At 40.6% G+C, this 20,448-nt stretch overlaps 1 protein-coding gene across 3 annotated transcripts; it reads left to right on the top strand.

The window, feature by feature from the left end:
* Window positions 1-1,853: 1,853 nt before the first annotated feature.
* Window positions 1,854-20,360, top strand: LOC147800270 (uncharacterized). Of its 3 annotated transcripts, none has more exons than XM_087138924.1 (2): window positions 1,854-1,993; window positions 19,394-20,358. In XM_087138924.1, exons 1-2 carry the CDS (start codon window positions 1,987-1,989, stop codon window positions 20,068-20,070), a joined length of 684 nt encoding a protein of 227 aa, XP_086995050.1. In that variant the 5' UTR covers window positions 1,854-1,986; the 3' UTR covers window positions 20,071-20,358. The 3 variants fall into 3 exon arrangements, with proteins under 3 accessions (XP_086995050.1, XP_086995046.1, XP_086995049.1); XM_087138920.1 differs by lacking the exon at window positions 1,854-1,993 and adding an exon at window positions 7,474-7,808; XM_087138923.1 differs by lacking the exon at window positions 1,854-1,993 and adding an exon at window positions 9,145-9,815 and having other exon boundaries at window positions 19,394-20,360.
* The last annotated feature ends 88 nt before the right edge of the window (window positions 20,361-20,448 follow it).

Genomic DNA, 20,448 nt, shown 5'->3' with positions numbered 1-20,448 from the left:
CGGCGTCACAATATCAAGCCTTTGCAAACAAGTTTTTGAGGCGTTACTCCAAACATGCTCACAAAAATCAAACAGAGACTTTTTGACAATGAGATCGAGTGTAAATACAGGCAAGATAGTTTTAAGTCTGTTTAAACAGGTAAGATAGTTTTAAGTCTTTTTATAAACAGGAGTTTCTACATGATCAATATGATCAATCCATTTCATTCTACTGTCAATGTATACACGCCAAGATATTTATAAGTAGTGATTTGTTTCAAACGATTGCCATCCAAAAAAAGATCGATGCATGGATGCTCACACCTAGTATGTTTTGGGGCTGAGCTAATCAATAATATGACTTTGCACTTAATAGTACAAAGTTGTAAACTTTTGTATTTGAGCTAAGTGGATATTTTCGACAGGTCCTCGGTCCTGGTGAATATTTTTAATTGAATAAAACAGTCAGCATAAAAGACATTTTCAGAATGCTCAATCACAGTCGTGATATCATTGATAAATACAGAAAATAGCAGTGAACCTAAAACTGTCCCCTTGGCACCATAACATTGATATCAGATTAGTTTAACAAGGCGTTCCCAATAGTTTGTCCTTCTGTCGAGATAAGACCGACCCAGTCGAGCTCCAGACCTCTTAATTTTGAAAAAACCGACTCTACACAACACACCCCCTGAACGGCATGGTACATACATAACTGTGAACCAATTCAGACAATCCTGGACAAATCTCGTTAGGCCTCCAAGCACCAACCCACTTTCAAATTCTGAAACACATAATTTTTGCACACTTATGAGTAGCAGTGCCATGGTACATAGACTATGATGCACTCCTGCAAAACACTTGTGACAATTCAAAATTTTTTTATCGCAGAGAAGATAAAAGTCTGAAAACGCGCGAGGGCGCCCTTTGGTTTTTATTGTTTTGTGGTCATGTAAGCGTGGCTGTGAATGATCAAGTGACTGGGCTGTCGTGTTTGGGTTCGCGAGTTCCTTTGATACGAAGTGTCCTTATGCAAATTGTTAACTTTAGGCCAATGAAAATGCAATTTTCAGCGTCCCTTTCTCCCCGTTATGGGAAAGGCGGCAAAGGGCTGCTTTTGGACAGTAGGTGCCAGCAGTACCACCGAAAAAAATGTGTGCCTTGGAATTTACTATGTCGCGGATGTTTTCTCGAATTGATTGCTAGTGGCATCCTACGTCAGCTTATTACTTTTAGGCTAACTACTGGTAGGCCTTGTATATATTTCTTGTAGTAATTGGCCTACGTAAAGGAAGAATCACCGTCGGATTTTCTTGTGTGGGTGGATCCCTTCTGCAGGCCATTGCAAGACTGCGTCATTCATCTTATGGTCTCATTTTCCTCGCGATCATGGTGCCATTTGCTGATCGATGACGTCATTTGCTGCGGATCGACTGGGAATGTCTTGCAGGCCTCGGCTGCTCCTTCTCTGGCAGGACTGACTCAGGTATTGTGTACATGTATGTCACAGCCTCCAAAATCCACACGTTTACACGCGCCGTTTTCATGTGATGCCGCGTTCAACGGTCAGCACGAGAGACCCAACTAATCGGTCACCTATACATTTCGCCAGCGTGCGTTGCCTTGGATCCGCATGGCCGTCGTCCATGGCCAGGCCTGTACTATACGAGGGGACAGCCCTATGGATCGAGTCAACTTGCCGCCGTGCGTTGCTATCTACAAGCAGCCCACGGAGGAGCAGCATTCTCTCTCCAGACACCCAGTGCTCATCCAGCAGGCGGTTCCATTGTGCCACCATTGCCACCGCTCATCGCTAAGTGCAGCCACTGGAACAGCGCACTTTGAACTCACCAAGGCCGTCGATGTCCGGGCAGCCGGTTCCAAGCAGGCACCATTACCACCGCTCATCGCTAAGTGCAGCCAGTGAAACAGCACTCATCAAGGTCGTCGATGTCAGGGACCTCTTTCATGCAGCAGGCATCCAACTGGCGGTGATGTGCCGTCATAATGAGTGGTGGGTCTGTACACCTAAGGAAGACTTTTGGCGGACTACAACCTCATCTTCTGCACTGTACTCTTTGGTTCACAATTTTAATACTTGTAATTGTAGGGTATTACAGGGTAAGTGGAAACTGAATTCTGCTCATGCCAACGGTTTTGCGTTGAATTCCCTGTGCAGCTGCAGCAGTGGACACGGCGCGCCTTCATGTACGGTTGCAGCACCGCGAAGCTGCGTTCGGCGCGGCCTACACGCGCTACACGGCGATTCCGGCTGCCGCACTAGGTATGCAGCAGACATTGTTGGCCGCTCTCAATGGTTTTGGCCAGTAGTTCAAATAACAAACAAAACAAATAAATAAATACATAATAATTAGGCCTATGATCATCTGTTTTATTACTCCAGGATACAATGCATTGTTCTCGGCAGGCACACGGTTTTTCGACGATCCCTCAATTTAATAATCAGCTGTTTGTTGCCATGGTGTTGTAAACATGTAGCTTGGATTGCAGGCGCGTGACCACCCGAGTCTCGGCTGGCTGGCAGAAGGCCAAAAAATTCAAAGGTATAGCGTTACAATTTACAGCCAACGTGCAAGAAAATGGATGTCGATTGAATGTAAATAGCATTGTTGGAATTTCATAATAGCTGCGGGTTTGGGGCATCTGCTGCCTATATATCAAATTATTTGGATTCTCTTTTTTTTCTGATGAATTCAACAGAGCATCACAATGTACTTATAAGCACTTTGAGGTTAGTGTGCAGCTCGGAGAAGGCTCTCGGAGGCGATGTCCGTATTAAGGCCCATGTCATGCCAGAATTTCGAGTTGCAATTGGTGAAGGATGCAACAGTAGCAAATCTGTGTGCCAATGGATTAGTCAATCGCCTTCAAGCAATATGGGACAAACCTCTGATATAAAAATAAATAAATATATCAATAAAAATAAATTACTTAATCAAAAAAAATGTACACACTCACCCAAGGAAACTGATTAATTTCACTCAACGTTGTCTGTCGTGCTATCACTCGTGAAATAGCGTTTCATTTGATTGCGTGAAGTTTATGAAACAGTATTTGGAAGCACGCAGCAAGGAGCAAGACGTTCCTAACCAAAGCTCACCTATTTGCACAATGATATCCTCATAACTTCAAACTCATTTCAAAAAGTTGCTTGTAGAAAGATTAAGGGTCCATTTCCCTCCTGGTCTTGTTATGATCTTAGTTTTTTATAAAGATTGGAAGTGCTTCGTTCATCATTTCGGGTGAGCAATGTGTTTTGTGGTACGTAGCCGAGAAGCGTTAATTCTAATGGCTTCCTATAGTTACCAAAGGTACGCCCTGAATTTAAGAACTCTCTTAGTTACAGGAACAGTGGCTCCCATGAATAACAAAATGGTTTCATAAGTTCTTTTGTTGCAACATTTATTGTCATAGTGGGAACTTTTCTTCGTCAATCAGACTTGGCAAGGCCCATCCTAGAACCCATATTGTCTTGTATGCGGTAATTGGCTTGCTAACGTGCCAATAATTTGGTGAGTCAGGTTAGTGTAGTTGTTCTTTCCTCGCCTTCCACCTCTGCGACCCGAGTCCGAATCCTACCTAGGTCAGTATGTGGATTGGGTTTTTAGTTCCTGATTCCTTGGGTTTTCTGTGGTATTCATTCTGAGTTTTCCTCCCACCACTAAAACCGACCATTTCTTCATTGTCTTCTTACTTAGCACTTCACCTTCTATAAATGAGCTGTTGGATGAACAGATGTAATGAATAACTTGGGCTTGCTGTACATGTGCCAAATACGGGATGAAGGCAAGGTCCCCCAATTGTCATAGTTCAGCTGCCAAGGTTCATGGTAGCACCCCACATTCGCTCAGTTCCCCTGGTGAATGGTTGGCAAGCTTGCAAAGGATTGGTTGATTGATGGTAGTTTCTTTCGTTTACATGTCACCCAACTATTCCAAAGACTAAAGTCTTCCTTTTACAAACACGAGGGAATCTTATTTAAATTACATTACATATTATTAACGTGCAAGAAGCCCACTAACACATCAAAAACTATCAAATATCTTTCAACAGGTTAATTATTTAGGGCACCGGAGGCTCAGTTATATCCTTATGGTTAGCATCGCGGACTGTGCACGAAATACAAATGTTCCGATTTGCGGCCAGATATGACCGGTTCCAGACTAGCTAGTATCACAGCCTGAAACGAAAAGGCAAATGTAAATTCGGTTTGTAGAATTGGTTAGATTAGTACTTGGAAATATTTCTTAATGTGATCTTTAGATTGTACCGCAAGTGCAGTGTATATAAGTGATGACCCTATTCGGTATCGATTTAATGCCATATTAGAAGGGAGCAGCCTTCCACTTTCTTATCATCACGGGCGCCACCTCGTCGATTGATCACAGTACACGTAGGCCGAGGTGGAAACATTTGGCTTCAAGCAGATTCCTTCGCATTCGGGGCGCGAGTGCAACTTTCAGGTAGGATAGGAATGCGTCCTCCGAATGCTATACAGAAGAGTAGTGTGTGGGACATTCTTCTCCGCGCATGCTTTTGCACTCTTTCCTGTCGTGCTGAACGGAAACGGCGCTCAACCAACTAATGGTGCCATTTGGTAGGTAATAGGTTTGGAATCAAACTACTCGCGCCCACATTTTTCTTTTGATTGGTTTCACAATTTGCATTCATTCTGGTGACCGGTGATTCAGTGTGTTCTTCATAGGGGAGGGGCCCAGGGCTACCCATCGTCTTCCCATTTTGGGGGCGCTTTGCACGTTTGGCGAAAATGGCATGGGAGAACGACTCGCAGCATCAACTTTGAAGTTAAGCCGTGAGATTGTTTATCGTTTAAGTTAACCATTGTTGAAATTCACAACAATTTTCTCTTTACTGTTAGAGTTTTGCCTACCGCAAGTTCAGCGGTGGCCAAACAACTATTCCTACCGTAAGTACAGCGGTGGACCCATACAACTGATCAACTTTGCTCGCCTTAAAGGTAGCACCGCTGTCCAAAAACACAACTTGCTTGTCGGACTACTTCGTTTTTCTGGGAGTAATAGATAATTATCTTGCTTTTATTAGTAAACTTTGCCAGAAATATACATTTGTCCAGCCGGCTGTCATTTCTGTTTTCCACGCCAGAAAACACGCGCCAAGCGGCACGGAAGACACAATATTGGGTCTATGCGCGCGGCCTGTGCTCCGGCTGGACAGGACGACATTGACCGGGGGGTGGGGATAGCGTCTGGAGAGCGTATGACTGTTGCCAAGTGTCCAACCAATTTTGTCCGGGACTGTAGTTTCGGGGGCTGCTCCTTCAGTTTCGGGGACTGGTTTTTCTACTCGTTTTCGGTTAATTAAAAAGGATACATTTCACCGTTAATACCATCTTTCTTTTACTCTTAACGAGTACAGAGTTACAGAGCGTAACTTTGACACAAACAGCTAAGAAACCTCAGCTCTAAAACAGCGCCCTTTGACATAGTTAAAAATAAACAGCCTCCTCTACTTCAAAACAAAGTTTATATCTGTTAATGCATCGTTACAGTGGTTTTCATTAACTTGGAAGATCTCTTTGACTTGATTAAACGTTTTGTCTTTCACAACGTCGTAGTAACACGCCGCCACCAAAGACCCTAATACTTACCCCCAGAAATCTTATCTCAAAAACAACTGGTTCAACTCTGATTCATTGAGATTTGTTAGTGACTCTAGAAAAATTATCCCCAGTTCTTTTTAAACTTTGCAGATTTTTAGAGCCTCAACAATCACGTTAAGGCTCTCAAACTTCATCTTTAATTAATATTGTACTTGATCGTTAGGCCTACTTCTGATTTATTTTCAAGAAATTGTTTAAATAAATAAAAATAGGAACATTGCAAATCCTCAAGGAAAAATAAAAGAAGTATTGTTTCCCTCTCAGTAAATACAAAACAATCCATAGTTGAATCTTAGTCATTGTGTCCTGCTGTTAATGGTGCTGCAACTCTGTATAGTATTAAGCATGGATGCCTGATGTATATGTGTATGAAATCAAACTACTTTTACTGAAATAACAATACCACTCTAAGACGAGCATAAATCAGTTTGTGTCTGAATTATAAAGCAGTGATTTCATGACATAACTGTGAAAGTAAAACATGTTTTGTTACAGGCACAGGCTAAAAAATAATATTGTTACGCTCCCAATAGCTGTTCCCCTATATGCGTGTAGATTATAGTGTACACGCTACTACACACACCACTTAACCCTACAGCGAGCGGTAGTGACCATGTAGATTACACGCATTGTACACAGCGCATTGCATTCCACGCGTGACCCTGTTGCTCTATGCTGCAACAAACCCTTGAACTACAACTCCGAAGCACACTGTGTGTATAGGCTAAGTCAGTTCAATGACTCTCATTCTTTATGATAACGACTCCTTCCCTACCCTGACTTTTCACGGTTTTTCCCAGGGCTTCCATATATCTTTTCTATCGAGGGTCCGTCGGGTTTCAGGTGTGTGCCCATGGTGAAGTTAGTGCAGTGGTGCAGCAAGTTAAACAGTGACGCACATTGGGCGTATTTCGATTTCTACTTGAACTATATTGAACTTTTAACAATGTTCTATTGAGTTGCATGGTTTGAAGAAAAGTTGTCACTCTTTTATTGCTATTTCTTTGACTCCTTTTGAAAGTTTTTTAATACAGGGGTACTTTGTGTGTGACTCTTTGTTGCGTAGGTTGTCTTACACTCAACCATCCATAAATCTTTCCCTTCTTCGTCACGGCCGAAGCTTTTGCCTACCGGTTGTTGGTATACACTAGCTGGCGTCGGTTCAAAAGCAAAAAAAAAAGAAGTGATAACTCATACAAAAAACACATGAAACTTTACAACAGTACGTAATATATATTTCTATAAAACATGGCTGCCAACATTAGCTTTACATTTTATGTAATGATGGACAGGTTAGTTAATTGTGTCACGCTTGATTGATGGTGAGTCTATATTTGGAATAAAACTTTACCACGCGTGAAATAGTTTTATTCCACAAAATGAATAATTCCATATAGTGACAGACGAAATGTCCCATTCCATATATCACTTGAAATTATTCTTTCCATGAGCATCTTCGAGATGATTTAGTGTTGAAGGTCTTGCTCTTAATTGGAGTTCACCGTGACGCAAGTGCATTGGAAAAAGCCATCAAATATTGTTTTTGACGAAAACTTCCAAGAGATGGCGTTACTGCGGGATGTTAACGATTTCCCCAGATTTCTCAAGACAGTTTGGATGATCGTGGCTTTAAACATTGGACAATAAAAGTGTACAAATCAAAACCCCAGTTTTACGACTCCGTCATCAGCCGTGCGTAAAATGTGGCATGCATTTATGTACAGCTGCATAACGTGACCTTTCACGCAACGTTGGAAATACTAAATTGCTTGGGAAACTCCCAGTGAGGGCCAAAACGCACAATAACACATGTATTTTATCATGATTTTTATTTCTAATGTTCATAAATCACATGACGGGAATTAACCAGTCATGCGATCTCAGGCTGACCACGGCCAACGAGAAAAGGGAACCCTGCCCACGTTGAATCGGCAAAGTGCGCATCTGAGCATTCAGAACAGGTGATTCTGTGCTCTGAAAGGTTAAAGTCTGGCAGACATTTCAAAAATGGACTGATAAAGAATTTCAAGTTGGAAGTTAGAAGACCGCAATTCGCTCGTCAGGCAGGCCGGCTAGATGGCCATCAGAGACCGGAAAACACAGCGGGCGCTGATTGTGGCACTTGTGCTCCGTGTTATGTTCATTCGACCACTCCATGGAACTGACGGTAAATTTTAAAGAATCTTCCCTCTTCTTAAAATGTTTTGCCCAAGGATTTAGTATTGACGGGAAAAAATGAGAATTTGTCAGACGCATCTTTTATGATATTTGTGTTTCTTTGATCTTTGAAATAAAAAAAACAATGTTACTGACGTAGAAATGTTAATTTTAAAATCATTTCGCTAACTATTCGGTTATAAGATTTCACTAAATGAATTGATTAAGTCAAAAATGTTTATCCATAAATAAAGTAAAGGGGTAAACTATTTTTGTGCACTCTAAAATATATTTCAAGTTCAGGTGCAGACAAACTCAACATGCATAGTACAATACGAATCAGCAACAGAAAATTTGCCAAACTTTGGCAAAATATTATGCTAACTTTGCATCGTTTTCCCAGGACCTTCACACATCTTTTCTATTAGAGGTCACCTCTGGTTTCAGGTGTGTGCAAATAGTGAAGTGTCTGCAGTGGTGCAAGTATTGGAATAATGCACTTTGGGCGTTTTTCGATTTCTACTTGAACTATATTGAATTTTTAGCAATGTTCTATTGAGTCGCATGGTTTGGAGAAAAGTTGTCACTCCTTTATTGCTATTTCTTTGACTCCTTTTGGATTTTTTTCTACTACAGGGGTACTTTGTGTGTGACCCTTTGTTGCGTAGGTTGACTTACACTCAACTATCCATAAATCTTTCCCTTCTTCGTCACGGTCAAAGTTTTTGCCTGCCGGTCTAAACCTTTCCCTCCTTCATCACGGCCAAATCTTTTGCCTACCGGTCTAAACCTTTCTTCTTCGTCACGGCCAAAGCTTTTGCCTACCGGTCTAAACCTTTCTTCTTCGTCACGGCCAAAGCTTTTGCCTACCGGTCTAAACCTTTCTTCTTCGTCACGGCCAAAGCTTTTGCCTACCAGTTGTTGGTATATGCAAGCTGGCGTTAGTTCAAAAGCAAAATAATAGTAATAATTGACGAGAATTACCTGAAGCTTTACCAGAGAACGTAATATATATTTCTATAAAAGATGCCTTCCAACGTTAGCTGCCCTCGAAATGTTATGCAGTGATGGACAGGCAGTCTTGATGTATGCTTAATCTGTATTTGGAATAGAAGCTTACCTTGCGTGAAAAATTTGTATTCCATATTCACAAGAAATTTCTAAATGCATAGGTGATGTAGGGATTTCTTTTGGGGGCATTTAGCCCATAATGTCTTTTTATTTGTAATGAGTGATCAGGCATTCCGAGCGTCGTTTTCTTGCGAGCAAAATGAATAATTCCATAAAGTAACATACGAAATGTTTCATTCCATGGATCACTTAAAATTATTCTTTCCATCAGCATCTTTGAGAAGATTTAGTGTTGAGGGTCTCGCTCATGGGAACAAACAATTAAATATTTGAAGTTTGACGAAAACTTCTAACAGATGGCCTTACTGCGAAATATTAATGATGTCTAGAGATTTCTCAAGATAATCTGGATTATCGCCGCGTTGCACATTGGACAATAAAAGTGTACCAATCAAAACCCCAGTTTTACTAGTCACTCATCAGCCGTGCATAAAAAATGACATGCATTATGTACAACCGCATAACGTGCCCCTTCACGCGACGTTGGGGGTCCTTACGTGCTTGGAAAACTTCCAGGGAAGGCCAAAACGCACAACAATACGTTATCATGAAGATTAAGCTGTACGGTTTTTGACGAGCATAAATCACCTGGCGGGAAATTAACCAATCAAGCAATCTGACCGGCCAGCGAGAGAGAAGAACCCTGCCCACATTGAATTGGAAAAATGCACAGCATTCGGAATACGGTAGGTGATTCCGTGCACTGAAAGGAGGTGGAATACATTTCACTCGTGGACTGTTAAATTGAATTTGGAATTTGGAAGAGGGCCGCAATTCGTCAGGCAGGCCGGCAAGATGGCCATCACAAACTGGAAAACACAGCGGGCGCTGATTGTGGCACTTGTGCTCCGTGTTATGTTCATTCGACCACTCCATGGAACTTACGGTAAATTTTAAGGAATCTAATGGGCAAAATGTTTTGCCCATGGATTTAATATTGACGGGAAAAAAATATTTTTCAGACGCTTCTTTTATGATACTCACGTTTTCCTGATCTTTGATTAAAAAAAAATAATGTTACTGTCGTAGAAATGTTACTTTAAAAATCAATTTGCTAACTAACGGTTATAAGTTTTCACTAAATGAATTGATTTAATCAAAAATGTTTATCCATAGGTAGAGTCAGGATATGAACTATTTTTGTGCACTCTAAAATGTATTTGCACGTTGAGATGCAGTCAAACTCGACATGTATAGCCCAATACGAATCAGCAACAGGAAAGTTTGTCAGTTGATATTTCCGTCTACGATTGTGATTTATCGATAGTAACCTAAGTGTAAACTTGGTCATTACCTTCCATTCTAAAAGAAGGAAGGGATCATGAGTGTTTAAGGGTTTGTATACCTTTCATGTGAAGTACATTCGTATCACACTTCATCTGGATTATTTCATATTGTTTTGTCCTCTGATTACCAGCTATTTTAAAGAAAGCATATAGGCCAGACAAAGGTTTAAAAGTGGACATCTGGTTTCCTACTGTCAACCTTTGGAAAAAAGGTGATTGAACATTTTACTTGGTGTCATATGAACTGGTATTCTTTTCTGCTATCAATAACTTTAATTACATGCCTTTATGCATTTTCTTTTCGGCTTTTCTACCAAAAGCAGTTTTTAATTTTTTCCTTGGAGTTGAAGATGAAACAAATAACAATCTTCTGCTTTGCTACTGCACCGGAAAAGCTGATACAACATTCGGAATATTCTCTACATTCTGCGTAGTAGTCGTTTTGGTCTTAAAGCAGTGAACTCTTCTATACCAGAGACGCAGATTCTTGGTAAAGTGCACTGGTCTGCCCCTTTGTCAGTCCCAGAGCGTTCTTGTCGTAGCTTTGAATGTGGTCAATGTTTTTTCTGCCCTTCTCACGCCATGCTTGGAGCTTTGAAAAAGATTTTGAAATGCTATTATTTGTGTGTTAATGGAAGTTACTGGGGATGTATTTTAAGGAAAGAAGGGGACTGGGGATCAGATTTTTTTATTATTTTTGTTCAAATAGGAAATAAATAAATTCCACTGGGAAATCGACGAAATTCACCTATTAGAACTTGCTTTTTGTAAACTTTATTCCTTTTGGGATGATTTGCTTACATATATGTAAAATTTCTCAGTCTAAAGATTGGAGCTTACTTAGTCAAAATTCAGTAATTATAATAATTAGCGTTGCATGAACATTCGTTTATTCGCATAAATTTACCATGATGAATAAATGAAACACACTTCCATTAAGAATAATAATTGTAGCCCTCTCCGGTCCAAAGGAATCCAATTAACCTCTTCAAGAATAAAACCAAGCTGGTTCTTCTAACAGAAATTTGGTTTGTACGTGTCTTGGTGGACACGATTCTGCTACCGAGCCACGAGAAGTTTTGAAAAGACGACTCTTCCTGGTTGGCATGCACTAGGTGTTCTGCGAAAAAGGAATCTTGCATACACTTTGATGACTTTTAAAACATATAGAATAAAGTTGGAACCGTCAACCTTTTACTGTTTACTGTGGCAGCATACAAGCCTATTCATAACGTCAGTGATCTGCTCAGTTTTTGCCATATTTCAAATTTTAGTGCTCTGTGACTAAACACTGTTTTCGCCCTCTCGAAGTGCAAAAGAATGAATTTGTTCAAACTGTGTGATCAGCTTTTTCTGGTAAAAGTAGTGAGGTTAAAAAAGAAGTGGTTGAAATGCACTGCAGGATAACAAGCGAAATCTGCCTGTTTGATTTCAGGGCAGAGAAGCCAGAGAGTATAAAACCCTATATATTTGGCAAAGAGCTAGTTAAATCTACTTAACTTACAGCAGTAAAGTAACACAGTGCGTTTCACGTAACAGTCAATCTGCATTTTCTTGCTGTCGTTGTTGTGTTCTTTCTTATCGTTGATGTTGTCGTTGTATTGACAGCAGAAAAGCAGATGTTCACATTTAGCCTGAAAGCTCTGTGTACATATACGACAAGCGGCATGCTGGGGCTGCATTTGTATTGCACTGTAGCTAAACCTCCCATCCAAACAGCCACCTCAGCTTGGATTGCACGGGGGTGTAGGCACGGTGATTGAACAGCCATACGTAGCCAATGAATGAATGAAGTGCGTGAGTGTGCAGGCACTCGGAGAGGCCCCAGTACAGCCTCAAGCAGCAGTCGCTCACTGGTGCTGCTTTGGGAACGAATTCACGTACACAGCCTTGATCACTGGCTTTCTTCCACGGGAACATCCACAATCAGGGGAACATAATTTCCTGATGACTTTGATACTACAAAACACTCAAAGTAAGTAATCGAATAAACAAGCGAGCAAAGCGAACAGAAGATGTCTTTAATAACACGTCAAACCACAAACAGTAAAACCAATATCGAGTACATGTACACCATTCAAACATACAACTCTACACCAAACAAAATATGAAGAACAACAGCAGACCTTAAATTCCATTTCAGAGTTCTTTGAGACTAGGATCGAAACGGCAGCTCCCCTACTTTAAAGCCACTACTTCAAGCCAATGAAGGTTGTACGCATAATATCAGCAGGTTTTATTTGCCTTTCCTTTCAAGTCTAAAAAATAGGAATAGGCCCTAAACGTCAACTAAGGATCACGAGTCATAATGGAAAATTTGGTTCAAAATCTTAAAGTGTGACTTTGGGTGGGATTTGTACACAGTACAAACTGAGTCAACAAAATAATAAATTAGATTTAAAAATGCATCAGAAAGCTTAGCCATTCATATTGGTCGACAGTCCGTCACGTAATCGGCTTTATGGCTAGCTGTGCGCCAACCCACGCATTAAGTAAGCTGTACGCGTGCGCGATTTTTCACTGTTTCCAATTGTTTACTGCTGACGACACGAAGTGTTTTACCAACAAAGGGTAGAATTGTTGACCAAAATCGAAATTTGTAAGTTTTAAACTTGTTTGGACCCACAGGTACATGGTTCAGGCTATCGTTGCGTCCATTTTCCTTTATCAGGCTTTGCCCTAAAAGAGCCGGGGTCCAATCCCCCCCCCCCATTTTCTCCGACACGCTGCAGTGCCTTATTTTCAGGAGCCGGGCCTTTTTGATGTTCTGGTATAACTCTGTGTGGTCATTTATTTGTGAAAATGCAGCAAACCGTTCTCGCAAATTTCCCCAAAATGAATATTCTTTTCCAATGCGGTACGCATTGCACACGGGCTGGCACACACTGTAGCACGCACTTCAAATTGTTAGCCGTAACAACAAAACCCTATGTTTATGTCGGACGTCAAGTGTTAGTTATACATACATGTAGGTGTATTCGATGTTTAAAAAAACTGATTATGGCACAGACAACATTTTCGAGCGAATCCGCCCCGGCTGTGAAAGTGGCCGAAATAACTAGGCTCTTTTTGACGACTTTAACGAACTTTTTCCCTTTAAATGGTGCTTAAACAACTTCTGCTGGTTATTCATCTACACACACAAGAATTTGAATAATTGTTGTGAAATCGCATTTCGCTAGTAAGTTTTAGATAAGTTCAAGACCTGGGAACCCTGTACCATAATAGATGTCCCCACATACTTCACGTAGGCCCTGAAACAATTTATTTCTAGTTTTTCTTTGAGAATAATGCCTTTGGGGCGTATCTCGAATAACCGAATAAACGAAATTTTAACAAAAACCCAGCTAAAGCCGGAATTTTTTTGTTCATGGAAAGGAAGTTACATGTTTTTTTTCAATGCGGTTGAGGCTCGCAGCTTTAAAACAAGCAGGCTAACACACAGGTGCTGGGCGAATGTCGTCGAATGCATAGGCACTAAATGAATGTCTTTTGTGTTCATGTAGGCCTGAAGTATTTACGCTCTGAACTGTATTATCACATGACAGGAAATGTTGACCCACGTGCACATCGATGTGAATTTCGTTCTTAGATTATGCACTACGGCCATACAGGTATAATTTAAGACTCCATGACTGGTAACAATCTACCCTTCGAATTTGATACGAGAATGCATTGTTCACAGCATTTTAACTTGAAGACTGAATTTTCACAAGCTTATTTGCGTCCTAGAGCCTCCTGTTATAGACTCGATATTCAATTGGTATTTGTTGTAAGTGCACATTGACTTGTTGGGGGCGCAATGGTCGGAAATCCTCCTTTGTGTCTTCAGTTTTCAGTATTATTTTCCATATAACAATTTGCATGTTGTATTGAAAGTCTGTTAAAGCTGTACAGCCACAAGTTTGCTTGATTATTCTCGAAGTGCACATAATCTTTCATCATCGCCTGAGCTTTGTTCTTCGTGGAATGAGTGTGACGCTCGTAGCAGACTTTGACATTGGATTTCTGCGTGTACTTTTCCAATAACTGTGAAAATTTATCCACGCGCTAACAATGCTTACCTTCAGATTTTAGCAAAAGCGCTCCGCTTGACGTGAATACAAAGCCTCCTCTGTACGCTTTATTAGTGAAGGCTATCACTGAACCATTGTGCGGCACGCGTGCACCACTCGCGAAACACTGAACTAGAGGTCTAGGGCCGTTTTCCAATACTCAACTTCAACTCAGTCTCAGGCTTCAACTTTTTTCTTTTGTACTACCTGACTTTGAAGCTGTAAGCGCACTAATTAGTCTAATAGTGCCACAAAACATCAAATAAGATGCAAGAGAGTAAAATCATACAGTAATCCAATTTGATTTGAACGCTTCAGGCCCACAACCGGGGATTGGTTTCGGGGACAAAGCCTGAGACGGAGACGAAGTTGAGTTTTGGAAAACGGCGTAGGATTTGCAGTCAAGCGTTCGTGCGTGCCGTTACCTTTGACCGAAAGCTATCCAACAGAAATACGGTCGTTTTTTTCTTGGGCAAAACAGTGAAACTGAGCAAACACCCTCCAATCAATGTGGCATTGGATTATTGGCATTGGCATTGGCATTGGTGGGCTTTAATTATTTCCCTCAGACATTTGATCTTCTAGCAAACTGCAAACCATAATTGTGATCCTGAAAGCCTATTATAATTTCAGATAAAAATTTACTCAATTTAAAATCAAAATCCTTGAATGAAACCCCGTTGAAAGCAGCTGGAAGCGGGTATAAGGTTTGAAATGTATTACCAAACAGTTACAGTAGTATATATCCAACAAGATATGGGACGGAGAGGTACCTCCCTTACATGTCCCATCCCTAAACACACTCTAGACAATCGTTACCTAACACACCCCCCCTCCCCGAGACCTCTGTAAAGAATTCCTGAGATTCCGATCAAATATTGACCAAAACAAAGGTGGGGGTTGCTCGCACTAGTATATACAGACTTGTCGTAGCTATTCCTACTCGGCAGTAAAGTGCATTCTGTTAATTGTACTGCGTCCATTAAGCGTGAATAACGTAAAATATGCACTCAGACAAAAAAATGACCAGTGTCCTTCCTTATTGTGTCTTTGTTCACTGCACCAGCCCAGCCTATTTTTGCTTGCCATGCCTGGGCATGGCTCGAGTACACAATGTAGCGGGTTGTACAGCCATGTTAGTACGGGTCGAGGAATAACCAACACTTAGTGGATGCCTGGGGAAGAGTTTCATATATATTATTAGTAATTATTCCCTACAATAACCAATTATCCATCAGAAAGCAAAGAAATATTTACAAAAAACTTCAATTTGGAAGGGAAAATACATGGTCCTTTCTTTAGAAAACACTTAGAAATTTAAATCCCAGTTTCATAGTTTGTCCCCAGGTGTCAACTGGCGTTTGTGTGCGGAGCTCTTTCCGATGCCTGATTATATTAAAGGAACCATGAAATAGAAAACTTTGTACGGATTTCAATTAATCTCATTTATTTATTATTTTTTGAGCAATTTTAACCCACATTTTGGAGCTTTTTCATTTTTCATGCTAGTGCACATTTGCATACTCATGGCTGGACTATAATGTCATCCAAGGCACTGAATAGCAATGTTGCACTGATTGGTGCGCAGAAAATATCTAGATTTTTATAAAATACTACTAGAACAGAGTTCATTTCCTTTGGTAATTTATTGCTGGGTAAGTATATGGCAATAAGCCAGTAACCATCCTTTCCTCAGAAATGTTTTCAGAAAAAAATTTAATTTGGAGTTTACAATTTGAACATGAAAACATGTAAACGTAACCACGTCTTCCTGGATTTATACCAAAGAAAAAGCGCCCTCACTTGTCCAGAAATGTTTGGTCAATTTTGAAAGTTTAAAAAGTGCACTTTTCAATTAACTTATACTCAAACACCAGATCAGTCGTAAATGATTGTTGACGGTTTACGTTCAAGAAGCCCACCTACCCTACCGTGAATAACCGATACCATCCGAACATGCAGAATGTAGACAGGACGACTTCAGAATATTTCGGCTACCTCCGGAAACTGGAAGAATAAAGCCTAAAATTTGACCACTGATGGCGCACTTCCGGAACACTTGGATAGGAAAAATAACGTGCACAGATATTAGAATTTGTAATATTTTTTCTTTTAATTACTTCTTAGAAAATCCAACTCGGAAAAAGGGCTTTGGAAAATGATTGCTAGTATATCAATTATTAGAAACTTAAAAATCACCTGACCTAAAAGAGAAATATCCTGCCTGTCACAAACCGGGTCCAAAGTATAAAGATTGATCACTTTTTATATCCACTCACTGACAACGTAGCCCAAAAAAGAAACTTTCGGGAACTGGTAGTAATTTGCACAACATAAAAGTAAAAAGAAATTTATTATTATTTAAAATCTTCACAAAATCCTTAAAAGAGCTTGTGAGTTTGGTTTTCAAGAGTTTACCCCAAACTAAAAATATATTAATCGCATCATTACAAATTCTATCCCCCACATGAGTACACATGCATGTCCTCCAGCGTGTGTTCTCTCCACCGGCTGAGCACTCTGGGGATCTCCCCCGATTTGATAAGGTAATGTAGTCGCAAGTCCCCCTTTCTAGGTCCTCCATTCCCGTGACGCTATGGTTCTCTTCGGGGTAACAGGGCAGCCTCTCCCTCAAAGAGGAAGATTCTACGACTGAAACTCTACTAAAGGGAATCCTGTGAAATTTATAATTACAAAGTATTACAAGGTATAAGGCTATTGCCGTATTTACAATAAAGCTCCAAAAATGCAGAAATAATACCAAAAATCGGCGAATTTTCTACACAACACCGTGTTGCGTTAAATCTAAAAAGGTTGGGCTGTGCATGTGTACACAATAGTCACTATGAATAATGCAAGCGGCATGGGCGTTGCCGTTCTACAAACATGAATTCAAGCAGTATGCACGGGATTTCCACACAAACATGGACTGTATCTTATAAGAGGTAATCTTGACATTTCGAAATTATCTTGAATACAATAATTAAAGCAAAATGACTACAAATTATAAAAAATAGCGTTATACAATAAAATACTCAAGTTACAAACGAGCGAACAGTCTTAAAGTCTGACTCCCTGGCTTGAAACAACGATCGGTTTCCATAGACTAACTTCTCAACCGTGGATTTAGCTTTCCAAGAAGTGGATTTCACTTCTTAGGCTAACGCTTTCCAATAAAGTAAATATACGATTTAGGCTATCGCCACAAACTATCTCCGTCTATTTCTCAATTTACCTCATAGAGCTATCGCTCAATCGACGAAATCAAAATATGTTACTGCACGATAACCGATGAGGAGTCTCCCTATGTCGAGATCTGTCTGCTGCCTCTCCAATGCTTCACTACGGTTTTAACCCCGTAGAGATCTTTTAATTAATCTAAATGTCATGCAAATTTTGAAATTCCACACGTTTTCGAATTTTCCCGCGTCAACCATATTTGGTCATATTAGTCAAAAACTTTTCATACTGCCCGTGTTACTATACGTAGGAACGTGGGTCCTGAAATGTGCTGAATATTCATTAAACATGTACCAAGGTTTTACGCCCTCTTGTGACACTACCCCATATTTAAGAAAACAAAATATTTTTTTCAACAATCTTCCATTACTTACAATTAGCAGAAGAATTATCCATTGACAAGAAGTTATACATAATAAGTTATTCTTTTCTAAATCACACACATCAGATGTAATTCATTTCCTCCGAAATTCACTGACAATTATCATGGAAATGCACCTCCGGTAAAACTGCATAGAACCCCCCCCCGGGAAATAAACAACTGGCTTAAACTGAAAACTCATCTGTCTGGTTCGGCTGGCAAATTCTGGAGGGAGCTTTTCACACTTAACGGCTGCACACTTAGGGGACACTAACAAATGAAAATGTCAGCACACTCTCATGTAGGCCCCTGTCAGTGCTTGGGTATGGCAAATATTCACCCCAATTTTTAAGTTCATGCACTTTATGCCATGGCAATTTCATTTTTTTGGGGGGGAGGGTCAGAAATGTTTCAAAACACCCTTCAGTTTCTGTTTATATGAAAGGTAATCGTTAAAATTTAGTGAAATGTTATGGACGTCCTTCCTGATATGCATGAGGATCAGAGTTAGTCTTGCCAAAATTTAATGTTCTGCACATTGCGGCATCACAAAGCAGCATATCCTCCTCGTGTTTCAGTTTTTGTGAGAGAAAATACCTTTTCCAAAAAAATATTTTAAAAATGCCAAAAAAGATCTTGGCTTTCTCTCTTTTTCCATTTAATTTGGTTCAACAAACAATTAGAGCGTCCCAGAGTGACCCACTGAGAATATACGCATAAAGCGACAGAAATCCAGATGACCACGGCATGCTGAATGCTCATACTCGGCCATACTTCAGTGAATCGTAAACTCAAGCTTGTCTCCTTGATTACGTGTGGCACGACCATCATTTGCAAGTGTTTGTTCCTAATGATCACTACTGTACCCTTTGGGCAGTAGTCAAATGCAGTGCACTGAAATTATTTAATATTTTCGACGCTGAAATATAAAATATCGTAGCAGTCTTTCAAAGGTTTACGTTTTGTTCAAAAACTTCAGGCACGGTAAAAACGCTGCCACTGGACATGCACCTCTGGTGGCTTCAACGATTCTCCCAGCGCACTGTTCGGGCGCTGGAAAGGGCTAATGGATTTGCACCTTGATTGGCTGCTGTGTTTTTGGTTAAATGAACAAATATGGCAATGCCTTAACAGAGGCCAAGGTGTTGGCTTACATGATTAAACACGGCCTTGGTAGGCCCTACAATCACGGTACTTTATCGCCCGGCAAAAATTACCCACCATGCTCTGCACGTCTAAAATCTGTGCAAGGCCATCAGCCTTTCCCAGCGCCCTGCTCAAACGCTGGGGGATGACGAGCGAACTTCAACCACGTCCGTATCACGAATGCTGATCTCTCACACGCATGCGCAGGGGGTCTAGATATTGTAATTAGGCTTATAATTGATCATTTCCGTGTTTTATTTACCTGATGCCAGAAACATGTAGAAGTAAGAGATCAACTTATGTTAAGTTCTTTTCTTGTCAGAGTTTATCGGTAGTTTGTTATTTTTTACAACACTCTACTCTCTATTGTATGTAGACATTACTACTGGTCAATCAACAACTTTGTGTCTGTGCGATGGTACCACTGTACTGCCAACAACTGCAGGATCTTTGACAAGCACGATACCATCTGATCCAATGACATCAACAAACACTGGCACATCATCTATCATGGAGACAACGGACACCACAGAGGACACAACAACCACTACAGAGATGACAAACAAAGGCAAACCAACCACCACAGAGACATCAGCCACCACAGAAGAGACAACTACCTCAGAGGAGACAACAACCACAGCTGAGATTACGAATACAGGCACATTAATCACCATGGGGGAGACAGCAGACAACACAGAGGAAACAACAACCACTACAGAGACACCAGTCACCACAGAGGAAACAACAACCACTACAGAGACACCAGTCACCACAGAGGAGACAACAACCACTACAGAGGAAACAACCACCACAGAGGAGACAACTACAACTACAGAGGAAACAACCACTACAGAGGAGACAACTACCACAGAGGAGACAACAACCACAGATGAGACAACAACCACATCTGAGATTACAAATGGAGGCACATTAGCCACCATGGAGACAACAACAGCTACAGAGACACCAACAGCTACAGATAAGTCAATGACTACAACACCCGTTTGGTGTTACTGCACCACAGAATCACCCACCACTGAAGGTAGGGTATAACTACATTTGTATGTATCCATAATAGAATATTTGGGATTTGCAAAACTAAGCTTTAATCCCGCATGTGATGTACAAGGAGTAGTTGTTTGGCTCCTGGACATTGCAAAATGCACAGAACTGGTAAACTAAAACTTGTTCCGAATGAGTCTACCATTGGGAAAGGAAAAATCATTGTTAACTTTAGTAGAGAATCATATGGCTCCCGACCTGTGCATCATGTTTTGCATATACAGTACGAATAAATAAAGCATTTCTTTGTCCATGTATATCATTTAGCTTGGCATGCACATCAGCCACCCTTTCAGGAAGGGATCTACATGTAAAATTTCACATATTTCTGAATTCAGGTTTTACAACTTCAGGTAATGTTTCTTAAGA

This window comes from Acanthaster planci, linkage group LG01 (assembly GCF_054643075.1).
Source record: "Acanthaster planci isolate LZ-2023a linkage group LG01, COTS_SCS, whole genome shotgun sequence".
NCBI classification, from domain to species: Eukaryota; Metazoa; Echinodermata; class Asteroidea; order Valvatida; family Acanthasteridae; genus Acanthaster; species Acanthaster planci.
The sequence above is the reverse complement of the archived record's forward strand: the minus strand, read 5'-3'. Positions and strand labels throughout refer to the sequence as shown.

Excerpts from the sequence above, each read along its gene's own strand:
- LOC147800270 (XM_087138923.1), top strand. The coding sequence starts at position 9,725 with ATGGCCATCACAAACTGGAAAACACAGCGGGCGCTGATTGTGGCACTT. Across the intron at positions 9,816-19,393 it reads ACCACTCCATGGAACTTACG|ACATTACTACTGGTCAATCA; the intron begins GTAAATTTTAAG and ends TATTGTATGTAG.